General features: G+C 40.0%; 1 protein-coding gene across 1 annotated transcript in view; it reads right to left on the reverse strand.

The window, feature by feature from the left end:
• The window catches only part of Atrn (attractin), a 115,005-nt gene that overhangs the window by 21,150 nt on the left and 76,175 nt on the right, over positions 1-17,680 (reverse strand). Inside the window, exons 22-24 of the mRNA XM_028754192.1 lie at positions 14,407-14,501; positions 10,963-11,041; positions 9,223-9,380 (exon numbers count right to left, since the gene is read on the reverse strand). Of these exons, the coding sequence (XP_028610025.1) occupies positions 9,223-9,380; positions 10,963-11,041; positions 14,407-14,501 (332 nt within the window). The remainder of the gene's footprint in view (positions 1-9,222; positions 9,381-10,962; positions 11,042-14,406; positions 14,502-17,680) is intronic.

Here is a 17,680-nt window from a genome sequence, read left to right on the forward strand (position 1 = left end):
TAGATATGCCTCCTAGCATAGGCTGCTCTCGGCCTCCCTGTGCAGCCTCTGATCCTCCTACCTTTACCTTCCCATGGGCTAGATGAGTGTCACTACTCTCAGTGTATGCTGTGGTTGGGGTGGTACCCAGGGCTTCCTGTATGTTAGACAAGCACTCTTTCGACTAAGCTACATCCAGTCCAGCTCTTAGCTTCTTGATCACAAGTACTATCCATTCTGCTGAACTCCTGGTTCTAAACACAACTAGCCATACTGTCTTCCCAATACAAACATTTCCACTGCCCCACCTGTTTCCTTAGGTGTAAGTTACATAAGGGATATGGGAGAACACATATTCTTCAGTGGCATGGCCACTGGAGGCTGCCCTTGTTCAACATAATAACTTCCACTTAAGTCTGGTGAGGTGGCTCAGAGGGCAAAGGCACTTGTCACCAAGCCTGACAACCTGAGTTCAACCCCCAAACCCCACATAGTGAAGAGAATCAACTTCCATAAGTTGTTCCCTGATCTCCATAGGCATGAAATCCTCCCCACCAAATAAATACATATAAAAATAAATAATCCCACCTCAATGCAAATGCCTAGGTAAAGGTACTGGCCACAGAAAGAAAATTAGGAAAGAAGGAAAGGGCTTACTGGGAAGAAGGATTTGGCAGGAGTGGGTGGAATAGAAGAGAGGACAATGAAGGGGTAGGGTCAAAGTACACATCTTAAAACAAAGACAGATTAGACATTTAAGAGCACTTTAGTAGTATGTGTGTGTGTGTGTCTATTTTGAGGCAGGGTCTGTGGTGGGTTGAATGAGAATGGCCCCGATAGGCTCATATATTTGAGTGTCTGTTTCCCAGCTGGTGGATCTGTTTGGGGCAGGACTAGGAGATAATGGCCTTGTTAAAAGAAATAGATCATGGCCAGGGGTTTGGGGGGAGCTTTAAGGTTTCAAAAGCCTTCATCAGGCTTAGTCTACCTCTCCCCCCTCTCTTTCTGCCTGCTGGTTGTGGGTAAGATGTAAGCTCTCAGCTACTGCTCCAACTCCATGCTTGCCTGTCTATTGGCTGTCATGTTCTCTACCATGATGGTCATAGACTCGTCCTCTGAAAAAAAGACCCCAGTTAATGCTTTCTTGTATAAGTTTTCTGGTCATGGTGTTTCTTCACAGCAGAAAAAAAGTAACTAAGAGAAGGTATCATGTAGCCGAGGCTGGACCTTGAATTCCTGAGCTTCCAGTCTCCATTTTTCAAGTGCTAGGTTACTAGACGTACCACTACACCCAGATTATTTACTTATTTATTTTTATTTAAATATTTATCATGTGTACGAGTATGTGAGCTTGTGCATGTGTGCATAGGTGCCCAAGGAAGCCGAAGGTGTTGGATTCCCCTGGAACTGAGGTACAGGCTCAGTTGAAAATTGAACTCTGGTCTTCTGGAAGAAGAGTACACACTTTTAACCACTGAGCCATCTCTCAAGCTCCATTTATTTTTGAGCCAGGGTCTTACTCTGTAGTCCACTGAGGCCTCGAACTTATGCAGCGCAGGCCCACATTAGACTTCTGGCAATCCTTCTGTTTCAGTTTCTCAAGTTCTGAGATTACAGTATAAACTATCACAGCAAGCATTAAAATTTTATTTTTAAAGTATTACGGCTTTATAGTTCTTAAAATTCCTGAAGTAGAGGTAATTAAAAACAGGTGGTATGTATGTGTATTACTGTTAAGTGTATCTTGGGGCTAGGGGGTAGCTTAAGAGAGAGTATATGTTTAGCAAGAGCTGGGTTAAATCACCAGCACTGGAAATAAATGGGTAAATAATTATACATATATCTGACTATTCATGACAGCTAAGAACTAAAAACAAGCCAGATGCCCACTAGCAGATAACTGGGCAAACAAAAGATGGCCTGACACCTATGGAATAGTCTTCTACCTGATTAAGTATTGTAACAGACTAAGCATGAATAGTGAAGCCAATCATGAATGACATGTATGTAAGACATTTGGAAATTGACAAGGGACAGAGATACAGGGAATGATTACTAATCGGCTTCATTTGGGAATGAAAAATTCTACAATTTATTGTGGGGATAGTTACAGAACTCTACGAGTGTAATAAAAACCAATCAACTTTTTACTTTAAATGGCTGAGCAGTATGGTGTGTGGATCGTATTTTAGTAAGTAAAGCATATCTGAATAAATAACTTTCACATATCCTCTCTTAGACACAATTCTTTTAGCACCTATAAACATTACTTAAGAATCCAAATTAGTACTCTGTTTTCAAGGCAGATTCTGTACGGCCTTCCCTTGTGAACACTGGTCAAACACCTAGCATAGAGGAGGTTTTAATATTAGTTCCATGCAGAATAACAACCTCTGTTGTAGAGTCAGTAGCAAACAGGGCCCTGGCTCCCCAGCTGTGGGCATGGCAGAAACCACCTGAGGCCCTGCTTCTGGGTGAGAACAATGAAGACAGCCTGTAGAGAGCATGAGCTAAGAAACCCTCACACAAAACTGACCAGGAAACAGGTGTGACTCAAAATGCCAATCATCCTTCTACACGCAGGCCTCTTCAGACTGGTGTTTATTTATTTTTTTGTTTTGTTTTAAGTTGCATCTACAAAGATTTTTATAGTTACTTTCAAATTCCCTCAGCAGCTATTGATTTTGATCTGCTCCTAATTACAGACAACACCCCTGAGATGTGTCACTGGAGGAAATGGAGTTTAGCATGATTACTTTAAAAGCACCACCGTTGATAAGAAATCCTGGGTAAAGAATTCCCAGTTACTATGGTTTTAAAAATGATGCTCAAGGTAAAAAGGCATGGCTTACATAGAAATCATCTTTTCCTACTCACGGCATCCAAAATATCTATCTTTAGTATTAGTGCAGCTGTTGAGTGTAGGTGTGTGTATATTTAGTAGCCATAGAAAAGCTCACAGGAAAATAGTGAAAAGCTCTCCTTGTTGAGAACATGACGCATTCACCCAAAAATGCCAGCTCAGCCTCCAGTAGAACATAACCAATGTCAGAAGGGCAGAGAATGGGTGTGTTGAGCCTCCCAACCACAGAAACACAACACCCTGTTTCCTGGTATACACCTTGAATACACTGTAAATACAGCAGTTATTTGTAACAGAGAGAAAGGCACACACTCAAGATATCTTACCTGTACTTTCCAAGAAAAGCTTGGCTCTAACTCAGTGCTGACCAAGACATCTATTTCCCAAGTACCCCTGAATGCAGCTCTCATAAGTGGATCTTTACTAAGTCACTAATCCAGCCCAGATAAAGAACACAAAGAAGTCATTGGAAAATTAACACCTCTTGGAATTTTCAACGTAAAATTACTTTTTAAAGTAAGTATGGGCAAGAGCTTCCTCTAGAAGTCCAGCTCTAAACCACGCCAGTGGCTTTCGGATGGGATGGAGCAACAGGGCACCTGAAGGAAAAGACTAGAACTCAGCCCTAGAAATACCATGGCTCTACAAAGCCACTTGCAAAGAGGTCTCTCTCCAACTTAGGAAGAAGGCAGCAGCAGAAGTAAAACTTCTCACAATCTGGAAACTACTGTTTCCCAGCTCTGAGCATCAAAGCCTGGTGCTCATCTGCATGGTGCCCTAATAAGACTAGCATGAAAGCAACCAAAACTTAAATCAGTAAGTAAGCTTAATACACACTAAGTCAAGTACCTCACAGTAATCTGATGGAGTGGAGAGATGGCCCAGCCATTAAAAACATGCATCGCTCTTGCAGAGGACTGGCATTTTCCCCCAGGACACACATCCTGTTGCTCACAACTGCCTGCTGACTCCAGCTCTAGAAGGTTTGATGTCTCTGGCCTTCCCAAGCAGCACAACATGTGAACATACCCACTCACATACCCATAACTCAAACTACAGCTTTAGAAACTCTAACAAATGTATATGATCCCAACTGAAAAGGGCAGGAGGTTAACTGTGCTGACTGGAGCCTGGGCCAGCTTCCCTGGGATCTTAGAAATAATCTAAAGCTCTGCGATCTGAATCCCTACTGCCCCATACAGTTCCCCTCCCATTCCTGACAGGCTTATCCTATCTGTTTCCCTTCTACATGGGTGAGCAAAACACCTCTAAACGGGGAGGACTTAGAAGTCAGCCTCAGAAACTGAAAGAGAAACTGGAAGCGTCTGTATGTATTCATTTTAGGTATGTACATATAATGTCTTATATAATGCTATAACATTTTCAGGTGTTTTATATAAATGGAACCATGAAGCATGCAGACGTCTAAGATTTTGCCACAAACTTTACAAGCTGTGTGACCCATAGCTTCTCCTTTTCCCCTTTTGATTTCCCCTTCCTATGTCTGATTTATTTTTTTCATTGTTTTGAGACAGGGTCCTCTACAGCTCAGGCTGGACCCAAGACTCAAAACACACTACACAGCTCCAACGGCCTTAAACTTCGGACCCCTTTTGGCCTGATACTCTGCAGCCAGCATTGCAGGCATGCAGTCACAGCAACCACGGTGTTCTGCAGTGCAGGTCTTTCACTGCTGTGGATGATTCTGGAGTACAGGTATCACAGTTTATTTACCCATTCAATACCCATTCAACTGGAATATTTAGGTTTTCTCTAGATTTTGGCTATTACAAATAGAGCTGCTAAATATTGATGTAAAATGCTATAAACAATTGTATACCAGGTATTTGTGTGACCCTTGGTTTTATTTCTCTCTGATAAATCGCAGGGAATGCATTATGTGGTATAATCTGTTCAGATTTATCTTTTTAAGGAAGTGTCACACTATTTCCAGAGTAGCTGTGTCACCTTACACAGCCAACAGTGACCCTGGAGCATTGAGCTTTCTCCTCCTTTCCAGTGATTATTGACTCAGAACATCTTTTCATGTGATTACCTGGTACATGCAAATTCTCTTTGGTGAAATGTCTCTGTGTCATTTGACTATTTTCCAATTGGAGACTTAGAAGGGAGGACTTAGAAGTATTAATGAGTATTAATAAGTATTAATGTTTTTATTGTTAAGTTTTGAGAGCTATTACAATCTAGTAAATATTAGATATATGGCTTGTAAATAATCTTACTCCACTACTTCATCTTTTTTTTTTTTTTTTTTTTTTTTTTTTTTTTTTTGGTTTTTCGAGACAGGGTTTCTCTGTGTAGCCCGGGCTGTCCTGGAACTCACTCTGTAGACCAGGCTGGCCTCGAACTCAGAAATCCTCCTGCCTCTGCCTCCCAAGTGCTGGGATTAAAGGCGTGCGCCACCACTGCCCGGCCTTCATCTTTTTTTTAAAGACAAAGTCTCACTACACAGTCTCACTTGCCTGAAACAGGATGGCCTTGAATTCAAGAGATCTACCTCATATAGCCAAAACACTCAGACACAAAAATAATCTCAAGAAAGAAAAAAATAGTTCTGATATGGTATGATTTATTAATTTCTCTTTTCATGAATTATACTTTTATTAGCAAATCTAAAAACTTTAGCCCTTGAAAACAGATTTTCTACTTTTTTCTAATAATTTTATAGTTTTATTTCTTTTTAATAATTTTTGTATGTGTATGGGTGCATGTATATTTGTGCACCATGTGTCTGGTGCCTTTGGAGCCCACAGGAGGGCATTATATCCCTCGGGACTGAGTGACAGATGGTTGTTAAGTTGCTGTGTGGGTGCTGGGAATGGAACCCAGGTCCTCTGCAAGAGCAGCAATGCTCTCTACAGCTGAGCCACCTCTACAGCCTCTAGTTTTACTACGTTTAGATTGATGATTCTTATTAAGGTGAATTTTGTAGCCCTGTGAAGTTTAGATAGAAGTTTGTTTATTCATCTGTGGTTGGCCATCAGTCAGAACTATTTATTGGAAAAGCCACACTTCCTTCACTGAATTGCCTTTGTATACTTGTCAAAAATCAGCTGACATCTTTATATGATTTCCGTTCTGGGTTCTAAAGCTACATTCTTAGCCTTTTCACCATCCAGCCTCTACCAGGATGTGTTGGTCACTACACTGAGACAGAAGCCCTGACACTGGTCAGAGACTCCTCCTATTCTTTCTTTTTCAAACTGTTACATCTGTTTGATAGTTTTTGTCTTCTCATATAAATCTCATAACATCTTTATGTGTGTGAGAACTTATTTTAAACTGTGGTAAGATACATAACAGATCAAATTTACCATGTTATCTTTCTTGTTTGTTTCTAAGTCATCTTATTGTGTTTCCCACAGAGGTCTTAACCTCCTGAACTAAGACTACAAGTGACTGCAACTGTTCTTTGTTCCCCTTTAATCACTTAAAACATTTAAAAATACTTATTTTTGAGTATGAGTATTTTGCCTGGTGTAGGTACGTATACTATGTACAAAGAAGAAAGTGTTGGATCCTCTGGAACTGGAGTTACAGATGGTTCTGAGTTACCATGTAGGCACTGGGAATCAAAACCAGGTCCTCTATAAGAGCAACAAGTGCTTTTAATTGCTGAACGACCTTTCTAGTCTCTTTTTAAACCACTTTTAAAGTGTAGAATTCAGTAACAGTAATTATATTCAAAATGATGTATAACACAAATATCTACTTTTAAACCTTTCCCATTGCCCTGAACAAAAAGCTTTCTAATAATCTAGAGGCAGTAACCTTACTTTCTGCTTCCCCCCCTCCCCCAGTAACTGTTCATCTCAAATCTATGTCCTCACTCTATGGACTGCAGATTCTAGATATTTCACATAAGTGGGGTCAGAGCTGTCTCTGTCCATTTGTGACTAGGCTGTCCCACTGGCAGAGCTTCCAGCAGGCAGCTCTCTCCTTCCACCATGTTTTGTGGCTACACTCAGTACCTGAGGCTGACTGTCCCTAAACCTCTAACCAGTTCTCCTGACTCTACCGCTCATCTTGCTGCAGAGTGCTGGGGCTAAGGACACCTCCAATGTACTCAGATCTGTCTTTTTACAGGTTCTGGGAACTCAACTTGGGTCATCAAAGCTTGGGGTTCAAGCATTTTTACACAGAGCCATCCCCCAGCCCACACCAGAACATGTATCAGCCTTACTATACACACACACACACACACACACACACACACGGGGTTATTTCCACCTTTGTACTATTAAGACTGTTGTTACTACTGACACTAGTTTACACAAATAGTTCTTATTTGGTTTACAAGACTCTGTTTTTATGTAAAGAACAGATGCTACAATAGTTAGGTACAAAGAAAGTGTGTACAAGTTTATATCAATATATTTAAGGCACATAAATTATTATCTAGAAAAAATGACTCAGAAGAAAAAAATAGAAAATATTCTAAAAAGTTGATTCAGTAGATTTTTAAAAAGGGTTCTTTAAATAAAAGACTAGAATCAATGACTTAGCAAGTACAGATATTCATGTAATTTTGATCTCTTCAATAGATGAAAAATAGCTGGATGTGGTAGCCCAATTACAATCCCAGGATTGTAATTATTAAAGGTTATTTCAGGTTAGTTAAGGCACTTGCTACCAAGCCTGACTACCTGAGTTTGATCCCCTGTCACCTAATTATGGAAGGAGAGAACTGAGGCCTGAAAGTTGTCTTCCCACCTACACACACACACACACACACACACCCCTAATAAAAATTTTTAGATTAGTTTAACTTAGCCTTAATATCAAAACCTATCAAGGATAGGGAAAGAAAACTACTGGATATTCTCTTAGATGTAAAATCAAACAGGTATTGGCAAACTGAATCCATTGTGTGAACTAAGGAAATGCATCATGCCCAAATTGAACTTATAGCAGGAATACAATTGGCCTGGCTTGTATAACAGAGAAAATAGTCCTCATATTCCCTGAGGAGGGACATGCAGATGTTGGAGCTAAGCTAATAAGAATGACTATACACTCAGTACATGAAGTTTGTGAATATCCAGGTAGAAATGCCAAGGCATCAAGAATACTGGTGTGACATTTCCATGGGAGCCAGGCTGGAGAAGTACCACTTCACACCAGATTAAGTCACCCAAGAATCTCTGTAGAATGAAGCAAGAAGACAACCAAGGCCAAAACTATAGATACCCCAGTGTTTAACAAAGTTAATTCCCAAAATGACTGACCAGAAAATAGAGAAAGGCAGGCAGAAACAGAAGACAGTGACTCATGTGGGTTATATGTGATAGGATGGTTCCAACATAAAGGAAGAAGCTATACTGGGCTGATGGATGAACAGTCAAGAATAGAAAAGTAGAGTACGGCCTTTGCCTAGAAGGCTGGCAGAGGAAAGCAACTGTTCCCAAGCAGAGGGAGGAGCAGTGGAGAGGAACAGGTCTGGGGATCATCTAGACAACATACGTCCTGTCTTCAGCCAGGGTCCCAGGAAGACATACCTGTGAGACCTAGGTTCCAACCCATGCTAGTCAATTAGTACTAACTGGACAGCACATTCTCCCAAAATGAAGTAAGGACCACAAAGTAGGACTCAAGAGAACATGATTATAACAAGTCCACGTGAAGAGCAGGCTGACAATACCAGAGGTCATAGCAGGCAACACTAATCCTTGTGACTACCCTTCAGATCACACGCATGGAGAATCTGCAAACTGGAGAGGCTCTATGAATCACACATGGGCTAAGAACCAACCCTTGTCTGTGCAACAATAAAGCCTATGTTCTTACACAGTACCCCATACTGCCTACTGCTTCCTCCGTGTACCACACATTGTAACCACAATATCACTTTGACATCTTATGTGTTGTTTTTTTATACTTTATTGGTTACATACATGTATTTGTTTTATTTATACTCAATTCCATAATTAAAATCAATTTGATTTTCTTTCTTTCTTTCGAGGCAGGGTCTTCCTATGGTCTCAAACTCAGGGTGATCCTCCTGTGTTGGTCTTCTACATCTTGGGATTACAAAAGTGTACTATCTTGCATAGCTTCCAACTTGCTTTTAAAAGTGCTGTCTCTTCACAAGTGACATGACACTCTCAGAATATTCTCTGCAGATGCACTCCAGGTCCTGTGCTTGTGCAGCAAGCACTCCACTTTCTGAGCGTCTCTCCAACCTAAGAACAACACTCACCTGCTACTCAGTCTTATGGCAAAACTGCTACATAACTGAGGGGCCACACTGCAGACCATATAAAGCAACACTGTATCTTTCAGTCACCACAGATTCCAAATGAGTGAATTTAGTCTCCACTAAAGAGATGACACCATCTTTACCGGGATGAAGTTCTTACCTGAATTTTGATGGGCCATGTGAAATTACTGACATAAACAAAGAAAGTAATGTTTGGATGGTTGCGAAAATCAAATTTCTCATTAGAGAAGCTATCTTTATATTCCTTGATGTTGGTTTTTGAAACAACAGGCACTTCTTCTCCAGTCTGGGTTCCAGCTAGAAGGAAGCAAAGAATGAAAATAAAGACTTGGGTGTGGGGTGGGGGCGCATGACAATCAGAAAGAATCTTCCCTCACTAGTTGTGAGGGGAAAAGTTTACTAAGCATTTACAGTGTCAAAAGAATATAGCCTTATGAGCTTCAGTCTCTAACCCATACAACACCTTCCTATCCCCATCTACAGATTAGAAAAACTGAAGTCCCAATAAATTATTAAGTAATTTGTCTCATAGGTTCCAGGTATACAAGTGATGCACAGAAATACATGTAGGTAAAGCAATCATACACGTAAAACAAACACTGGCATTCACTTTGCACATGACACCTCAACTCCTCTGTATTTCCTCTTCACACTGTAGAACATGGCAATGCTCAAGGCCCCTGTACAGGGACACTTACTCGCCCATCATTTCCTAAGCGAAAGGTCCTCAAGTCTTGACAGAGAAGAAGGTGCTCAGGCAGCCACTCAGGCCTTCTTTCTGCTACCATTGCATTCAGGACTATACCCAGTGTAACTCCATTTCTAAATGGTCCTACCATATTTTAGACTCCCTTGGCTAAGAACATGAGTATGTACAGACTCAAAAAAAAAAGCATTTCTTTATGCATGAAGGTAAACTTTGAACTCTACAATAAACACCTCCTTTATTTCGTTTATTCCTTGCAACATTCTACATTCAGGTGTAGTTATGAATGATGCCCAATGTATTTGTAGATGTCACATTGTAATATAAAAAGTTTGGATATCCCTGTACATAGTAAAGTTATTTTCACTGTATCATTGTATAAATAAGGAAACTGAATCAGAAAGTTTAGGTAACTTGGGGGCTGGAGAGAGATGGCTCAGCAGTTAAGAGCACTGGCTGCTCTTTCAGAAGACCTGGGTTTGGTTCCCAGCTCTGATGTAGTAGCTCACAACTGTCTGTAACTCCAGTTGGGAGTGGGGAGCTTGATGGCCTCTTCTGGCCTTCTCAAGCACTGCACATACATGGTACACTTACACACATACAGGCAAAGGCAAACACACACACAAAATAAAACAAATAAACCTAAGAAACAAAGAAAAGAAAGCTTCAGTAACCTGCTCAACACAGTGCAGGTAAATTCAAACTTAGGTCTATCTTTAGGGTTATCAAGTTATGGAGTGGTTATTTATATTAACTGCTACCTGAGGGCCATCAGAATTTTAGTGAGTCACTGTAAGATAAACAAGAATGGAAAAGCTGTGCTTTTAGGAGTTGTCCCAAAGTATGGCTACCTCTACATTTAAAGAGTTTTCTACAAGTCACTTTAACTTTTCACCTGTGAGGCACAGATGCGGAGATACTCAGTGCTAGAAGGTGGAAGCAAAGCAGGGAGCAACCATCCAACAAACCTGCACCAGCCATGCTGGAGGCAAGAACTGTGGTTCCTCATTCTGAGTGGCCTAAGGACTAGAGAGGAGTTGTACATGCTTACTGGTGCCATGGCTACCAAGAGGCAGAGGTGGACTCTGAACTCATTCATCCGTCTTTAGAGCCTCCTTCCCCAACTCCTACACTACACTTGCCAATTTATCATTTCTCTAGGTGTATCTTTACCTGGGAAGCTGGTGGCCCAGGTGATATTGAGGTTGAAGTTTTTGGAGGCATTGATGAACATGTCCAAATCTCTGTTTTGCTGATGAAGAAATGCACATGGTTAGAAAACTGTTAATACCTTCCAGATTTTAAGATACAACAATAATCAGGTCTTATTATTCTCAAAAACGTTAATTACAGACTATTCTACATCTAAAGAGAAACTCATGCTTATATTAAGACATGACATTTCTTGTCAATTTTCTTCCTTACAAGTAAAAAGAAGTTAAAACTTCATTTGCATCCCAGAGTTGGGTAGAATCTGGTGCTTTATCAGATATCAGTTCCATGAAAAGATCCTCACCTTTTGCCCTCTGTCAGAAATGGTTAACAATAATTAAATATGTAATTAAAGTAATATAAAATAGTAAGTAAAAATATTTCTCTCACTAAAATTATTCTGATTATGGTTTCATGGCTTTGAAAACCTTGTTTTCCCTTTATAGCAATTTAAAGTATCAGTTACGTTTTGATTCTTGGTTTTAATGATGAAGTTTTACCTTCAAGGAATCTGTGGAGCTGAACAGAAGAGATCACTGCTGGCTGTGCCAGGTAAATTTTAATGCTGTTTTTAGTTTTCACTGAAATTTCACTAACAAATATTTCTTGGGGCCAGTGGTGGTTTGAATGACAACAGCCCCCATAGACTCATATATCTGAATGGCTGGTCCTCAGTTGGTAGAATTATTTGGGAAGGATCAGGAGGTATGGCCTTGTTGGAGGAGGTGTGTGTCACTAGAGGGGGGCTTTGAGGTTTGAAAAACCCATGTTTTTCCCATTTAGCTATTTCTCTCTGCGTCTTCTAGTTGAAGATCAGATGTGACCTCTCAGCCTCTGCTCTAGCACTTGTCTGCCTACTGCCACACTCCCTGCTATGATGTTCATAGAATCTAAGCCACTGTAAGTGTGAGCCCCAAATTAAATGCTTTCTCTTATAAGTTGCCTTAGTCATGCCAATAGAAACATAATCAGGACAGGACCAAATAATTAATTCTGCAAGCAAATTAGATGCTATATTGCTTCTTGAAAAAAATTATTTTATGTATATTGGTGGTTTTGTTTACATGTATGCAGTGTGTTAAATGCATGCCTAATATTGGAGAAAATCAGAGAAGGGGATCACATGCCCTAGAACTAGAAATATATAAGGTTGTAAACTGTCACGAGGGCGCTGGGGATGGAACCTGGATCCTCTGTAAGAGCAGCCAATGCTCTTAACCACTGAGTCATTGCTGTAGCCTTAGATACTGTATTCTTATATTTTACAAATTAATCAAACCATGCTGGAAATGGTCATTTTAAAAAAGCATTTAAAACAGGTTAGAAAATTTAAGATTTTTCTTTTTAAAAAAGGTGTTATTTGATAGTTATACCACAAACCACAATGGAAACATTTACAATACCTATTTTCAAAATGTAATTTCCAAGTGAGAATTTCTTTCACAAAGTAGGAATTTCGTTCAAGAAAACATTTTTTTTCTGTTTGTCTTCTTTTACAAGGGAAGATCTATGTTCATTTATTTATAGTAGCAAGTATCTGCTGAGCACTAACAACTACTTTCCATGAGGACTAAAATCTTTGTCGTTTTGTAAAAGACACACACACAAACAGTGGAATGAAGAAATATCTAGAGACTCTCCTGGTCATCAGCTACCTTGTAACAAGTATTACAAAAATTCTACAATGTTTATTTGTTTTGACAGAGTCCCATATTGCCCAGGCTGGACTTCCCTTACTTATATAGCTGAGGCTTGCCTTGAGCTGCCATCCATCTCACAAGGGATGGGACTACAGATATAACTACCATGACTGGCTATTTGTTTATTTTAAAAAATAAAATGAACACTATCAATTACACCCTGGAAGACTGAGCCTTTGATATTTGCTTATGACTAAGGCAGTAGTAAATTTCACTTGTGGTATTTTGCTATAAGCTCCTCCTAAAATCTTAAGAAAAGAGTGCAGCCAAGGTGGTAAGGAAATGACACAAGTGTGGGGGTGGAGTTTAGAGCTGAAGCACCTATGTTAACAGCCAGGTGTGGCTGTGTGCACTTGTAGTCCTAGTGCTGAGGAGAGGACAGGAAGACCCCAGGGGTCATCTAACCTTGCTTCCAAAACGTAAGGTACAAAGTAACAGAGAGATACATGACATTGACCTCTGGCCTCCACTGGCATAAGCATGGACACACATATGTATGCACATAATGCTCCTCACACACAACTCACGCAGCCAATCAAACAATGCACCTACGTGCCAAAGAGATGGGTTAATGGTAAAAAACAGTTGTTGCTCTAACAGAGAACCAGGGTTCAATTCACAGCAACCACACAGTTGCTCACAACCACCTGTAACTCCAGTTCTACAGGATCCAATGCCCTCTTCTTGCCCCTATAGGCACCAGACACATACATATATAGGCAAAACATCCATAATATAAAACAAAATATTTTTTAAAAAGTAAGGTACAGCTATATATTTTTCGCCATAGAGTATTTAATTTAAGATCACTTACATTTAATTAAAGAGCTGTTCACATTTGGGGACTAAAGAAATGGGCTAAAAGTTAAGAGCACTTACTGCTCTTGCAGAGGACCCTGGGTTGGTTCCAGTACCCATACGGTGGCTCACAATGATCTGTCACTCTAGTTTCAGGGATCTAACACCTATTTCTGGCTTCCACAGGTACTGTACACATTATGCAAAGGTACACAAGAAGGTTAAATATTCATACATATTAAATAAAATAAAAATAAACCTTAAAAAATGTTCACTCAAAAGTTTTGTCTTCTCATCTATCTTTTAAAAATTTTTATAATTAGAATCAAATTCTTAATATTAAACAGATCATCATGACCATTATTTTACTACTTAAAAACATTCAGTAATGTTTCCCTTCTGAGTAGAAAAAAGATAAAATGTAGTATCTAAACATTATCTTTATCCCTGAGGACCTATTGGCAGTAAAGACTGCCTGAGGAGAGGAAGCCATTTTCTTCAGTGGTTTTTAGTAGTCGCTGGTAATGTGCCCATGCTCCAGTAAAGAACCTCCTACCCAGCCATGCTCCTGCAGTCAGCAGTAAACTAATTAAATCCCCCCTCACCCCCCCCATTCTATATACACACACACACACTCACACAAACAAGCCAAAAGGAGAGGGAGGGAAGGTGACTTGGTGGGGAGAGGACAAAATAAGGTAACAGGTTGAATATCATCAAGCACACTATATATAATCGTATAAAACTGTCAACAAGTAAATGAAAAAAATACTTAAAAAACTGATAAGCTTGTATATTCCCACCCTGATTCTGTCTGCTTCTATGTAGTACTTTTGTACAGGATGATCAAGAAAAAGATCCACACAAAATTCAACACAAAATAAGACAGCTTAAAAGAAAAGCTTACTTCATCAGGAGTAGCCACAAAATTGATGGCTGTGTAATAGCGGTCGTCTTCCTGGGACAGGCTAAAAGTGAACTGATAGTCAATGAGAAGGGTATCTATGGAAAGAAAGAAGACATACTTGAAAATGGTACAGGAACATCACGCACACCACACGCACAGCGGAAATAAGCATTGATACAAAATAAAACAGGTCTTTGGAAACACAGTTTGTTTTTCTCACAAATTCAACAGCTATGAAAGAATATTAGCTCACCTATCTATCCTCCTGCCTCAGCTTCCAAAGTATAAGAATTTCAGATGTGTGCCACTAATGGCCAGTTTACATGGGTTTTTCATAAGGAAACAAATCTCTACAGTATTCTCCGAATTATCCAGCAAACCTTCCTTACCGAGACCCTGTTGGGGTCTGGCTCCAATCTAACTCCTCTACTGAATAACTAACTATACACAGTATTGTTTACTTACGGATACAAAGATATAAACTAATGATGGAACAGAAACCAAGACTTCTTGGGGAAAGGGATGATTCAAACTCAAATACACCTTACTATGTTAATCTAGAAAGGAAGAAAACAGTCGTATACCAGTGTGATGCAGCTTCAAAGAATGCCTATTGCTGCAGACTTTAACAACCTTAGAGTCTGTTGTATAACACAACAGTAAAAATCTGTCTTAGAAATGGGCCAAAAAGAAAAAAACAGAAAGAAAAAAAAAAGAAATGGGCAAAAGATTACCAGGCATGATGACATATGCCTTTAATCCCAGCATGCAGGAGGCAGACGTAGGTGGTTTGAGTGTGCTTGGCCCATGGGAAGTGGCACTATTAGGAGGTATGGCCTTGTTAGAATAGGTGTGGCCTTGTTGGAGGAACAGTGGCACTGTGTAGGTGGGTTCTGAATACTCCTAGTGCTCAAGATCCACCCACTGTGGAAGAGAGCTTCCTCTTTTCTGCCTACTGTAGACAGTCTCCTCCTGGCTGTCTTTGAATCAAGATGTAGAACTCTCTCGGCTCCTCCAGCACCATGTCTGCTGGATGCTTTCATGCTTCCCACCATGATGATATGGATTAAACCTCTGAAACTGTAACCCAGCCCCCAATTAAATATCCTTCGTAAGAGTTGCTTTGGTCACGGTGTCTATTCACAGCAATGGAAACCCTACTAAGACAGTGGGAAACTGAGGCAACCCTAGTCTACACAAGTTCCAGGCTAGCCAAAGCTACATAGTAAAATCCTTGAAGAGGTGTTTTTCCAGAAGAATATACTAGTGGCCAATAAAATTACCACATCCAGTTGTACTTCTGGGTGTGTATTCATTCATGTTTACAACATTCCTGACAGCGACCAACAGGTAGAAGTAACACAGTGTCCATTGACAGAATGACAGGCAAAACATGACAGGCACAATGTAGGATGATTTGTCCAGCTGTAAAAATAAGCCTTTTTGTTTTCTTTGTAATGTTTTTTTGTTCTGGGGGATTGAATTCAGAAGCCTGTGCATGCAGAGAAGCACTCTACTGCTCAGCTATATGTCCAGTACCAAAGAAAGGCAATTCTGAACTATTCTACATTAGGGATGAGAGTCAAAGGCATCACACCTAATATTAAGTAGATGCAAAAGACAAACACTGTGGTTCTATTCAGATGCCATATCCAGGGTCATACAAGCAGAAAACAGAATGGATAACTGCTAGAAAACATGGAATAAGGGAGTTAAAGTTACTGATAACTTACAGGTTTTGATGATGATGACGACGATGATAATTCTATCAATAACTATCTGAATTGGCTATTAAAACCAATCTCTATCTTTTTTCTGTCTCTGGTGAGGTCAGCTTTTTCTTTCTTTTCTTTTTTTTTTTAACCAACTATTATGTTTAACCAAAGAAGGCTTATTACAACAGGCTGCATGAAAACCAGATCATATTTGTCTTCTACTAAACCATGGAATTAGCTTTTTTTGTATACACATATGTGCTGGGCAAAGGTCACCCTGAGGTGCCATTCATCAGGCGCCACCCACCTTGTTTTTTGAGGCAGTGTCTCTCTTAGGCTAGGCTACCTGGCAGTGAGCCCCACCTCCCCAGAGCAGGGATTTGAAGCCCTCACCACACACCTGGATTTCTGCATGGGTCCTGGGCATCCAATCCAGGGTCTCATGCTTATACAGCAGAAACCTTACCAACTGAGCCACCAACCCAGGCTGGTGTTAGCTTTGATTAAAGTCATGTCAGGCCTGTATCTCACTGTGTGGTTTTAAACAGATAACACATCCATCACAATATAATAATGTAGAGTATTTTTGATGCATTTATTTATTTTTAAATATTCTTCACTCACATTTACTTTTAGTGAATCTTTGCCTATTTTTAAATTTTCTTTTTTTTCAGTGCTAGTTTTCATTCTTTTTTTTCTGTTTTGTTTTTTCTTTTAACTGTAACTGCTTTCTTCAGTTCTAAAAGTGCTATCTATATTCCAGTCATAAGATCTCTATCAAATACAGAAGTCATAGGGGCAGGTGTGGTGACATACAACTTTAATCTCAATACTCAGGAGGCAGAGGCAGGCAGATTTTTGTGAATTTAAGGTCAACCAGTCTACAACTTGAGTTCTAGACCATCTGAGGCTGCACAGCGAGACCTTTGTCTTAAATGTGAGGAGAGGGCAGCAGCAGAGCGGCTCAGCAGTTAGAGCACTGGCTGCTGTTCCAGAGGACTTGATTCATCACCAGCACCCAATATGCAGCTCACAACCACTGACAACTCCAGATCTAGGAGATCTGACACCCTCTCTGACATTCAAAGGCAAAAGTCATGCACACATTACACAAACATACATGTTGCAAAACACTCATACATATAAGAAAAAAAATTAAAGAAAAAAGTGTAAATATTATTTGAGAAAGGTTTCACACTATATAGCCCACACAGGCCTCAAACTAATGGTCCTCCTGCCTCAGTATTGCAAGGTTGAGGTTATGAGCATATGCCCGCACAGCCAGCTTCTTTTGATTTTTTTAAAAAAATGTTTTGTTTTATGGTTCTGGGGATTGAACACAAGACCTTGCAATGAAAGCACTCCACTATTGAGCTGTATTTGCAGGCTCAATTTTTAAAGCTATAAGTTTGAAACCTTAATAAAATACACATTAATATTTTATTTGGTGAATGACCTTTAGAATCATAGCTAAGAATTCTGTAGGCCTGGTGGTCCCATCTGCTTGGAAGCAGATGTAGGTCACAACTTAAGACCTGCCCAGGCTACAGACAAGCACT

Source organism: Grammomys surdaster, unplaced genomic scaffold (assembly GCF_004785775.1).
Source record: "Grammomys surdaster isolate TR1022 unplaced genomic scaffold, NIH_TR_1.0 129, whole genome shotgun sequence".
Taxonomy (NCBI): domain Eukaryota; kingdom Metazoa; phylum Chordata; class Mammalia; order Rodentia; family Muridae; genus Grammomys; species Grammomys surdaster.